General features: G+C 37.5%; 1 protein-coding gene across 1 annotated transcript in view; it reads left to right on the top strand.

Annotated features, from left to right (window-relative positions):
* LOC141427314 (uncharacterized) overlaps positions 1 to 13,074 on the top strand; it is a 293,055-nt gene that overhangs the window by 269,777 nt on the left and 10,204 nt on the right. Inside the window, exons 3-7 of the mRNA XM_074086646.1 lie at positions 4,405 to 4,523; positions 11,041 to 11,847; positions 11,933 to 12,073; positions 12,229 to 12,353; positions 12,912 to 13,040. Of these exons, the coding sequence (XP_073942747.1) occupies positions 4,405 to 4,523; positions 11,041 to 11,847; positions 11,933 to 12,073; positions 12,229 to 12,353; positions 12,912 to 13,040 (1,321 nt within the window). The remainder of the gene's footprint in view (positions 1 to 4,404; positions 4,524 to 11,040; positions 11,848 to 11,932; positions 12,074 to 12,228; positions 12,354 to 12,911; positions 13,041 to 13,074) is intronic.

Here is a 13,074-nt window from a genome sequence, read left to right as displayed (position 1 = left end):
TCACGGAGCTCCTCCTCGAGCCTTCCTGTTCCTGTAAAATTACAAGTAGTGGCCAGGTGTTTCAGGCTTTGTAAATATTCCGTTAAGGTCTCCCCGGGCCTCTGTCTGCGTTGCCGGAATATGTGCCTTTCGGCTATCTCTGAGCGTTGAGGTTCTAGATGTTTCGTAACCAGCTGAACGAGTTCGTCGTAGGTTTTACTTTCCGGGTGGGCCGGAGCGCAGAGGTCACACATTAAAGAATATGTTGCTTCACCTACTACGGTTATAAGTGTAGGCACTTTCAACTCATTCTTAATTTCGTTCAGTAATATAAACTGATTTACGCGACGCACGTAAGCCGGCCATTGCTTGGAATTTAAATCAAAGGTCTCGATTTTACCGATCGGCATTTTTATAGTAATTGTTTTCACGGAAATATAAACACTCTTTAGCACACTAACTAAAGCCAATTGTAATGTTTTTAACTATTATTTAAACTACTACTGCGCCAATGAGAAGTCAATGAAAGGCCGGCTGGAAGCTAACTGGGTTTATTCTTGAAACCTACCCACTTAGTAACAAACTAACAGTATAATGCATACCCTACAGCAACATCGTGTAGTTGTTCAAAATATTTGGTTTTTGAATGAACGAACGAATAAAAATATTTGGCATTAGTAATGTGGCACATGGTTTTTTGCACATAGCCCTGCAAACACTGTTTTCACCTGTTCGTTACCCTTGAGGGCTAAAGTAACCCGATATTATTGTAAACTAGCTGTTGCCCGCGGTTCACCCCCGTTGTATTTTTTCTATATTTTCTTCCATAAGAAATTTGTTCAGACAGAACGAACAACGAACAAAAAAAGATTAGCGAAATCGGACAGTCGTTCCCGAGTTTTGCGATTAGCACACATTTTAACATTCATTTTTATTTATATAGATTAATGAATTTTACGACGGTAGCGTGTGTCTCCATTTACAAGTTTTCTCATTAAATATCACGCATGACTCGCCCAAAACTCCCATCATGTCTAGTCCGAGAGTGGTGTACCGACTACACCTCTCCGCGAAACCCCGTAAAGATTAAATTGCGTTTATGTTGTGGAGTGTACGTTACATAAGCAAGCATAATCCTGAAGTGGATACCCACCACACAAGGACACTACATAATCTGAAAGCTCCGGCTCTGAGTACGATTAAAATTTTAATGTGAACATGAGACGCCCCCGCTGAGCGCAAATTAAACTTTTATAAAAAGGTGTGACACATTCACAAACCAATTTACTTTGAAGCCCTACGATACGTCATATAGCTTTTATAAATTTTATATGTACTCGTACGCCTTTTGATTAAAAGAACCCGATGACTATAAGATACTTAAATTTATCACATTTTCTGTGCTTATTACTAATAACCCATATATAAACTCGCACTTTGTGTAGCGAAATACATATATTTTTTGTATTAAACAACTATCGATAAAGTCATTTAAAATATTAATTGAGGATGTTTACACAGCCATTCATAATCGGGAAGGTGTCGGTGGCGGTCAGAGCACATACATGTATTGTTTAATTCGATTGTATCTCGAAGAGGTCAAACGGCCGAGCCCCCGGGGACCCAAAAAAGGAGGGGAAGGGGGTCAGGTGGATGTCGAACTGGCCGCAAGTTTAATTGTATTTCCCGGTTGCGGCTTAAAGGACCCGACAATTTGTAAACTTTAAGCGAAGTTTTCGAAGCTTGGATTATGGATATGCTGCCGCTAATATACGAATGGCATTGATATGCACATTGTCTAATTGATCTGCATATCGATAAATTTATAATTGTTCAATAAGTAATATGATATATAAACTATGTTACGAATTTTAAACATAGTAAATTAATGAGTTTTGTGATACTGGAAAGTGGATATTAACAAATGCTCTTGCACTAATGAACCTAACTATATTCAAGTCTAAATTTCCCTGAAATGGTGCTAATTATGAAAAGATTCGCTATGAAAAACAGATTTCATATAGACATTAGTATCAAACAAACAATTCAATCGTCTAAGTACCTTTGTAAAAGCCGTTGCCATCGTAATCGTAACTGAACAGGAGTGTCTCGACTGATGCCTGTTTGTTCCCGGAATGAGTAATAGCTCCGGGAAATTGCGTCTGCTAATAACTTCTTAGGAGAGTTTTCAGTTTTGATCTACCCTCTGCAAATGAGGATGGACGGCCACGGATGTCGGCCAACTTGCTAATAAAACTTGAACTCCGCCGTCGGATACTTTGTTTCCATTTAGAGGGCTCCGTTGGTAATGCGACATCGAGCACTCAATCCCGAATCGACCTGAATGTTCAGTAGATATTACCAGTTAGCACTTGCGTATGAATTTATTATGAAATCAATCTTATAAGTTATAATGATTTTAAGTAACTAACCAACTTAAATAGCTTAAACACAAAATTGCTATTCATATTTCATGCCTACATCATGAACGGAATGAAGGGTTGTAATAACTAGCGCAGTATATAGTTAGAATCCGCAGACTTCCAAGACCTTGCGTACACCCTATAGTGTTTTTAATTGAATTACGTATTATATTTATTATGTCGCGGCGCGCTGCCGGTCGCATACTAACTTCGTTATTTGTCCCCGGGCCCGGTCTATAATAAGTATAGCCTAACCGTAAGTTTATCCCTCTCAAGTTTTCCGCGAAACTTGTCTTAACCTTTTCTTCGATATAAAATAAGCAAAATATTGGCAGCATACACATCGATTTACGTGAAATATACTGTGAAATAATTAGCGTAGTGAGTGCCTTAGTCAATAGGTTCAACATTAATTCAAAATTTGTGGAATCGCTCGATCAGTGACATTGATACTTGAAGAATTCAGTCAAATATTGACCCGGAACCGTTTGTATACGATTCCGGCGCGAGACTCCGGCGGAATTACTCAGGTAATTAATTCGTTAATCAAGTTAGAAATCCGGTTGGCAAACAATAGACCTGCGAAATTCTAAACCGTTAAGTCAATTTCGTAATGAATAAGTGGGGTTGAAATATTTTTTATGCCTCGTTGGGCATTTGCTATGTACCTTTATTACATATGGGATGGTAACTTCACGTTTCTGTTGTATGAAGATAATCGAGTTACTATTTACTACCATTGTTTATGATACTGCTTCTACATCTCATACTTTTATTAGATGAAATAGAAAAGAGGAAATACGTGGATAGAACTCATATCCCGGCGCTACGTTTCGGGAGCACTTCTCATTGGCTTTATTTGATGGAATCTGCGCAAGTTTTCCCGTAACGAAGTTAGACCAGACAAATAGGGAGACATTTCGGCTGTCTATCTATCCTCTAACAACATTAGATACGACACTTGATGCCCTGTTTTTGGATTTTTTTTATTTATTTGTGTGAAATTACTTGATTCGATGCTTTTCACCACGGTTGTCGTTAATTATAAAGTTAAAACTGTGTTTGAATAGGTTTATGTAGATGGATTGTAAGCAGGGGCGAGTAAACCTTATAAATGCAAAGCCAGGTCAAGGTAAACAACATTGAATTTTAGGGTACTTATACATTGTCCTTGCCTACATTGTTATGAAAGAAAATGCGCCCGTTCGCTTGAAACAAGTACCAAGCATAATGTTCATAAGGCACGTAGGACGTTAATTATAATTTAGCACCGCAGAGAGTTGAAAGTGTATTAAAATGTGGAAGAGCTACCGACTGGCTGTAGAGGCTATAAATCAGCTATAACTCTGATATATGATAGCCGAGCACGTCACCACTTTATGATTTTAGCTAACTCCCTGTGAAGTTAGTGCGGCACCTGCTTAAAGACTTGATAAAAGTAACTACGCAATAAACTAAAGCAATCGCGGCTCCTCGTGGCAGAGATACTTCCTTCGGAATTATATCGCGTAATACGTTCATGGCGTGTTTCCAGAAAGACTTTATTTTATAGTTTTCAGTATTCGTAGTGGCTTGCGCTCACACTTGGTAATTAGTTAATCAAGAAAGTTTTACATAATACTCGTATCAACTAATCGTCAAACTTGTCACTATAAATTTTAAAGCGAAATATTGTTTAAATGCTATGCTACACTAAGACTTAGAGAACATTGCAACTAGTAAGAAGTAGTATAGGACATAAAATAATAAATACACAATAATACAAGCAGTGTGAATTTAATGAATCCAGATTTAGCTTACTTTTTAAGACCTTTGGGGGCTACATGCTAGATCTTCGTTGATTCTATCGAATTCAATTCTTGAAAGTATTATTATAGCTCCATCGATACTTAATACTATCGTTGATTCCACCAAGGTCGAGGTGGGGAAAGACAATACCAGTATCGGTTAGCCGTTGTTCGGTAATCTTCATTGATAATTAATGGATTGTTATTCGGCGCAGGGACTTCACGTTGCTGTTGAAGCCCGATAGAAACTCGGTGTTCGCGGAGGGCGCGCAGTTCCACTCCTCCTCGGGCCCCTTGGACTACAAGGCACAGGTCTACACAGGAAAGCTAGAAGGTCAGTACTTGGATATTTATGCATTACCGAAGGTCTGAGTTCTCTTCGTGCATTGAGACAAGATAAAACAATAAGCGTGTGTGCGTACCTAAATAGCAATTTATTAGTATAAGAAATATAACAGGTCACGGCGGTCAGGTCAGGGGCGTGCGTGCGTGCGTGCGTGCGTGCGTATGTGTGTCCCTAAATAGCGATTTATTAGTAGAAGAAATATAACATCCGAGAAAAATAATATATGTCCCTGACTGAATGCTCCTCTCATCCACTCAAAGGTTGACTGGTAGAGATCCCTTAAAGGGATAAGTTCGCCTTTGTACATATATTTCATTGTTTGTCATCTGTTTGTTTACTTATTTTGTACAATAAAGAGTTTACATACATACATAACAGGTCACCTGCTTTATTATCTGCCACAGCCGAGCGTGCAAAAATATCTGACAACATCTAGCGGCCCTCGAAATAGAGTCGTGTTGTCTGATATTTATGAACACTTTGTTGTGCCGGCACCATATCTGAATCTGAATAACTGACTTGCGAACTGATAGATAATTCGACGTACCGTAACATTGGGTTAATTTAGCCCTGAAAGGTAACTTTGTCCATTGAAATTAACTCATTCCTGATTTTATTATTACGTCGAAATTATGATTACTTAACCTAACGGTTTAACTGATCGCCCACGATTTAGTAATTTAGACCCTTCTATGTGTGGTTTACATATGGGCCAAAGTTACCCTTTACTTACTGGGTCAAAGTACCTTGACCTTAAGGTAATGTCAGCATTGACAGTAAATTAAAATTGCATGTTTAAATAATGGAGCTATTCAAAACTGGAACTTAAACCATTATAAATAGGGAATCAGAAAGGCTTCAACCTAGCCAATCGCCTAGACAGTCAAAACGAGCCAAGCTAAACTCTTAAATATCTTGAAGCGCTGCCGCAGCCGCACCATCTTTTACTTAGAATGCAGTGTTGCAATGGGCTAACTACTTAGATAGGTACCCGTATTGTTGCATAGAGATTGTCTTCGGGTTCCCACGACCGATTAATACCAGCCGGTTGAAAATAACACACTTAGCTATCGATCATCAAAGATCCTTCCATAGTTCCATTGTTACCGGATCGTTTGTGTAGCCCGTAACCTTTATTTAATTGCATGCGGATTATGTAGTGGACGGGGAAATAATGTAATTAAAGTGATACATTAGGCGAAGATAGGACGAACACAATGAAAAGAATTCACATAATCACTTCGCCGCATCAGATAAACATTAGTTATGCAACTTGGCTTTGCTCCCACTAATAGGGCTGCCGCTGGTCGTTTTAAAAATAATAATTGAATCAATATTTTCTTCTTGTATGTGGTTAAGTCTATAAAAAAATCGATAGTGATCAACTAATGCTTAGAAAAGAAAGAAATAAGTAAAAACATTGATGACATTCATTTAATAACGCATAGTTTTCTAATATCTACTCTTACTATTTTTTAAAAGAAGTTAAAGCTTTTAAGAACCTTGGTTGGTGGATCTCGATAGCTACATTGTATCGATAGATTGCCAATTAAAGTTGGTATCTCCTGCATTGAACGTTACGTAGTATTTCTCGAGAAAATGGCCTGGTCCTGGCAAGGAGGAACTATTAACAAACAAAAGCAAGTCACGTACCCCGCGGCTCGTTTGAGCCAAGTCATGCAGCCCTTCTAATACATGACGAGAGTTTATTCTATTGCAATGTGAACCTTCACTCATAAACTATCCCACTATGGGCATGAGATATTCAAATGAGTTCAGTTAACTACGGCGAACCTTAAACTAAATGGATTGATTAATGAAAGCATTACCTTTGAAACTGTGTAATATAATTAAATCTCCAATCGTCTGATTAATGTAAGTGCAATGAACTTGTATGTTTTGGTAGCATTTTATCAAAACCTAAAATATGGTTTAGATAAAGAAAGCTCCATGCAAATTAAAAAAAAAGAGCCGTGTTCTATCTCAAAGACGTGGTTAAATATTTCCACATCACATGTATCCTTAAAACAAACCCTACTTTGATGTTAAGTTTTTCTGGACCTACTTACTCGTGCAACGTAATTATTTCACAGAGTGGCTAAAGTACATCCTGAGGATAGTTAGTGAGCATCCATTGTTCTTTAACGCTAGTTTTAGCAGGGGAACTATAACGAGTAAGCTAGTTAGGGTTTAAATTGCTAGTCTGAATTAATTTGCAATTTTTCTTTTAATTTAAGTACAAAGCCCGCGGAGGTAATTAGCCGCGCATGTTACATAGATAATTTTACTCAGGACGCGCTGAATGCAATCAATTTTACCTTATGAATGCAAGGTATTATCGGTGTCTTTGCTTTCCTGTAATTGCTTTTGCCATTACACGTAAATCATCTGGAATAAAAGGTTACCTTTCCGAAATGTCAGTCTGTCTCGTAAGGTCCTAGTTTCTGTGGAATAAGGTGCAGTGACACTCTTCATGGGGTGCCATTAACATGCCTTAAATTTTTGTCGCCATAGATATACATTAATTTTGAAATATTTCCGAGCAGCAATGTAATGCGTACAATAATTTGATACGAGAGAGAAACGTTCTGTGACAGCTGTTTTGAATAGAAACAAAGCAGTTTCATGTAGTGCTACATTGCGTGCTAATTAATTTTGTAAGGAAATTAATAAGTCTTTTTTTTAATAAAACACAATAAAGTGTGATTATTAAGGCCTTCACTAACTACCCTTAAAGTTTGAGGTAGTATCAAAAATACACGCTGTAGAGTAGAAGACAAACCTTCCGGCCAAGTGTAACAAAATTGGATCGTGAAGTTCTTTCACACAAGATGCAGGCTTCGTACGCTTTAATCAGACCGCATACTGCAGAGTGCATTATGCGAGTGTGAAACAAATCTTTTTCTATCATGTGTCTTTAACCGTTCGCGTATTAGATAGATGCCTTCAAGACATCACCTTTTATATTTTACAAATACAATATCACCAAGGACATTAGAGGTATTTTTTCTTGGTAATGGTTAAGCTTACTTTGGGACTAGGTCAATTGGTGTGAATTGTCCCGTGATATTGATATTTATATTTTTTTTTTTTGGAATATAATAATATATTTATTTAAAGAAAGAAAATATAAAGCAGGATAATTATGAGTTTACATACATAAAAAAGAACTAACCTAAGATAGCTTAACTAACTGTATTTATATTTGTATTTATTATTTATTTATATTTAATGGTATGGTGTATGACGTAGGTATGTCACCTCGAGTTCAATAGAGCCAAAAACGTTAAATTGATTTTAATGAAACAATATTATTTTGCATGATTTAATTCAGAAAATCGTATTTTACTAAAAAAAAAATTAAATCGTCTCGCTATTATTATTGCGGACTCTTATTTTACAATGCTTTAAGAGCCTTGTTTTTGCTTTGAACGCCCAAGACCGGTATAATTCAATGGAATACAATTTTATCATAAAAAATATTTAGGGCTACGTACCTATTAATTTTCTCAATAAAATGTCATTGTTAAGTACCTTTTAGCTTTAGTATAGTTAATTATAATGTAACTGACGATCCATTCGTTAAGTCCCTTTATTTCAATTTCCAATTACTCTTTATTTGAGCGTTTCATAAATTGAACGACTGCCTCGGAAATTAAATTGTTTCTTTAACCGGATCCGTGTTCCATGTCCTGGTTTTCTTTTAATTAAATAGGTATGTAAAAAAATAGGTTAAAAATTCAATCGTAGTTAGTAGTCGATGTGTTCATCTGCATCATCTGCATTTGCTAATTTGTTATGGAGGTCGATCGCCTTGTATTATTTAAGGGCTCTGAATACTTTTTGATTATGATCGGATTGTGATCTTAATTTATAAATTTTAACTTTAAATTGTATGGTTTTAAAAAATACCTAAATACCTACATAAATTTATTATTATTCGTTGATCCGTTTTTAGAATTCCGTACCCAAAGGGTAAAAAGCGGCCAAGTGCGAGTCGGACTCGCTCATGAAGGGTTCCGTAGCAGCAAGTAACAAAAGTTTCCTTTACTTAACGATTTATGACGTATTAAAAAAACTACTTACTAGATCTCGTTCAAACCAATTTTCGGTGGAAGTTTGCAAGTTTGCATGGTAATGTACATCATATTTTTTTTTATCATTTTCTTATTTTAGAAGTTACAGGGGGGAAGGGGGGCCAACATTTTATCACTTTGGAAGTGTCTCTCGCGCAAACTATTCAGTTTAGAAAAATGGTATTGGAAACCTCAATATCATTTTTGAAGACCTATCCATAGGTACCCCACACGTATGGGTTTGATGGAAAAAAGTTATTGAGTTTCAGTTCTAAGTATGCGGGGAACCCCCAAAATATATTGTTTTTTTTCTATTTTTGTATGAAAATCTTAATGCGGTTCACAGAATATATCTACTTACCAAGTTTCAACAGTATAGTTCTTATAGTTTCGGAAAAAAGTGGCTGTGACAGACGGACGGACAGACAGACAGACATTCAGACATGACGAATCAATAAGGGTTCCGTTTTCTGCCATTTGGCTACGGAACCCTAAAAACAGGACCCTATTACTAAGACTTCGCTGTCCGTCCGTCCGTCCGTCTGTCTGTCATCAGGCTGCATCTCCTGAACCGTGATAGCTAGAAAGTTGAAATTTTCACAGATTATATATTTCTGTTGCCGCTATAACAACAAATACTAAAAACAGAATAATAGTATTTTATTAAATCATAGCATAATAGAGCTAGAGTGCCGTGGTTAGGCCACGAAGCTTTGCCGAATGGGCTAAATAAGGTAGGTACGAGATTTAAGACCTAATTATGTAAGGATTCCTCCGCGTTTTACCTTAAACTGTTAGTACAAGAAAGCTGTATAATTTTGCATTAAGATATTAACCACGCGGACGAAATCTTAAAATAAAATTTACGGTTACATTACCTAGCTATCTCCCCTAACAGTACCTATTTGGTTGCCTTTGACTGAGTTGATTACAAGTAGGTAATTAATTACAACAAGAGGTGACTTTTTTTTTCTCGGGTAAACACTTTGTAGGGTATGGTTGGATAAGATCTATAAAAACCATTACCTACGAGTATACGTTTGCTAAGGTCATTTTTGATTTACGGATCCGTTTGAAAAATATACTCAGCGGCAAAAATTTGGCCTAAAACTACATAGAAAATTACCTATTACTGCACAGGTACATTTGCCTTTCAGTATATTAACCTTTAAAATGTTAATTTTTATTAGAGTTTAGTGTGACAAATTGTGGTGTGTAAAATTGTGGAAACTTGTAATCACTGAATAAATTGTTAAAGCTATTAAAATGGTACCTATTTCATTATTCCAGAATAGTAATGCCATCATATTGAAAATTAATCTTCTTATGGCACTAAGAGACGTCTCCGATACCAATTAAGTATAGCATTAAATTGTTTCATATATCGTATTCGTACCTACTCGATTTGAAGTCAGTTATTTATTAAAAATTTTCCTGATTGCCAAAATTACCAATTAAACACGATCGCAGGAAACTACAACAGCCTGTGACTAACTTAATAAAACAGAATTATATGCCGAGACCCATGGCATCTGAGAGACAAAGTTAATTTTGATGAAATTAATTCCAAAGTTTAATTGGGTAAATGCTTCTTAAAGTTTCTTACTGGTTACTTTAGGTATAAACGCTTTCCGGCGCTCAGGAAGGCCACAACCATTCCTCGTTTAAATATAGAGCATGTACAGATACACAACGCGATTAACTTTAATCGTAATATAAAAGAGCCCGCATTTGCGTTACTTATATGTATTTTAATATGAGCATGCTTGTTGTCAATGGTAGGCGAACCCTTTGAGAAGAGGCTCGAAGAATGTTCTGTTCAAATTGCGTATGTCCATTTCCAGAACTCGTTTATTTTAATCTGGATCCAGCCAACCGTTTTGGCGAGGCTTTTGATGTTCCCACTCCGAGCCGAAAATCCATGAAGACATTAAACCTCATTAAAACCGCATCTTAGAAATCCTGCTTCTTACAAAAGCTTTCAAGGAAGCTTGTTTTACATTTGGTTGATTTTTTCCTTTTATCAGAAAATGAATGAAGGGGGAAATAGAGGATAAGGTGGAGTAGTAATTACGGTTATTTATGAGCGGTTTCTATCGCCCGCAACTGGGCAACTGCGACTGCAGGCTGTGATTTTATTCATTCAAGTCCCGAAGCTCTTTGCACCTCACATTTATTCTCATAAAATATCGCTCACCATTTGTTAGTGTCCCGATCGTCCCCGGCCTGTTTCTGTTTCAAAGGCTTTTTTCGAAATAGTGCACGCGTTCCACCACTTTATTAAGCTATAAACAAAAATAACGTTTCACTTCGTTCTTTCAAATTTGAAACTAAGAGTTATAATTGATATGAAAGAATTTTTTTTTTTTTGTATTGTTGAAACGGTGTGCATAGGTGTTTATAATCTATCTCATTTCTATGAATTTCAGATGACGAGTCATCGGAGGTGTACGGTGTTATCACGGCAGAGGGTCTATTCGACGGCACTATCTGGACGTCCACCGAGGAGTACTACGTGGAACCTCTGTCGCGGTACGACGCCTCGCACCCCACTATGCACAGCGTCGTCTACCGCCGCTCCGACGTCGACCAGCCCCGCGACAACCAGCCAACGCTCTGCGCTTCGCACCAACTACACCTCAAACGAACACAAGGAAGCCAAGCGGAACTATTTAACTTCACAAACCTGCAGAACCTAGAAAACTCCCCCCTCAATAACTACACCGAAGACTTAACAAAAGAAATCAACAAGCGCAAAAAACGATGGCTTCCGGAAGATGAAATGCAAGACGATGAACCTAAGATGAATCCCGAATTACCATTAGACTTAGACGTTCCTTATACTAGTAACGATTCTATCGATAAATTAAGTACGAGAAAACCGAAAATTAAAGTCGATAAGAGTAACCTCATAACTAAGGTCCGACTCGATTCTGAAGAATCGAGACCGAAACCAAAGACGCACGTCGAAGTGATAAAGACGAAAGCGGGGGTCGTCACAGTAAGTAAGGATATTGTTAAGAAGGAGCCTATCGGGTACACCGTGCTGTCGGCGAATGCCAGCGACGATGGACGGCACGTCAACAAGCGTGCCACCGTCGACCCCAGGAAGACTACGTGCCTAGTCTATCTGCAAGCCGACCACATGTTCTATCAGAGATACGGCTCGGAGGAGGCCTGCATCGAAGTGATGACTCGGCACGTGCAGAAAGTCAACGCCATTTACAAAGTCACAGGTACGAAACTGTTTTATCTTTCTACTTCATATTATAAAGCTATAAGTACGCATTTGATACCTAATTTACATATTTGATATTTCAGATTTCAACCAGGACGGCAAGCCAGACAACATCACGTTTATGATCAAAAGGATAAAAGTTCATACACTAGACGCTTTGAAAGATCCTGCCTACAGGTTTCCTAACAACTACGGAGTTGAGAAATACTTGGAACTTTTCTCAGGTACTGAACACATTCCTTATGTTAAAGAAAGTTTATCGACTTGTTTACAATTTCTAAGTTTCTTTCTTTCTTTTCTTTCTTTCTTTAAAACTTTTAGATTGATGAAAAATGAATGGTCCAATAAATAAGGTTTTATTAATTGTTTATATTCACAGAGGAAGATTACGACGCTTTCTGCTTAGCATACATGTTTACGTATCGAGACTTTGAAATGGGGACTCTGGGCTTGGCGTGGACAGGCGACCTCAAGAACGCAGGCGGCGTCTGCGAAAAAAATGGGGTAATTATTTTTTCATTTATTACGAGTAGTCCGATCTAAAGTTACATAATGAAACAATATGTTACCTATTTATAGTAATAATAATAATTAATTTAATAAAAATATAATAGACGAGATTCCTAAAAAAAACTTTTTTTTATTGAAGTCGATTTATATAGAGCCCCAGGCCATCAAAAATCTGGTTTGCCTCCATCGAAACACTGATCACATTTTTAACAGACTTCATAAACGTGAGAAGTATCTATGTACCTAATATTGTCCATATCATAATCTTTAATTTGGACACAAAAACACACCGATGTGCTCAATACAAAACCGGCCGGGGTGCCAATCTACCCTACGCCCGCCACTGCTCCTCGGTGCTACATGGCGTTGAAACGATGCTAAAATTATACAAATGTGACTCCATCCTAACATCGTCACTTCTTTTAAATAGTCTACCTAAAAAATGATAAATTTTCTGAATGAACTTTATGAACTTTTGACGTATTGTTTTTTCAAAGTAGTGACGAAATGCTGCATTTGAAGAGCGTATTTATAGTGCATTTTATTCTGCAGCATTACCGCGGCAGCATGAAGTCCCTCAACACGGGCATCGTGACTCTACTCAACTACGGCAAGCACGTGCCGCCGGCCGTGTCGCACGTGACGCTCGCGCACGAGATAGGTCACAACTTCGGCTCGCCTGTAAGTAACGCCAGCGTCTACATCTGGTACACCT

This window comes from Choristoneura fumiferana, chromosome 4, assembly GCF_025370935.1.
Source record: "Choristoneura fumiferana chromosome 4, NRCan_CFum_1, whole genome shotgun sequence".
NCBI lineage: Eukaryota > Metazoa > Arthropoda > Insecta > Lepidoptera > Tortricidae > Choristoneura > Choristoneura fumiferana.
Note: the sequence above shows the minus strand (reverse complement) of the source record. Positions and strands in the feature narration are given on the sequence as shown.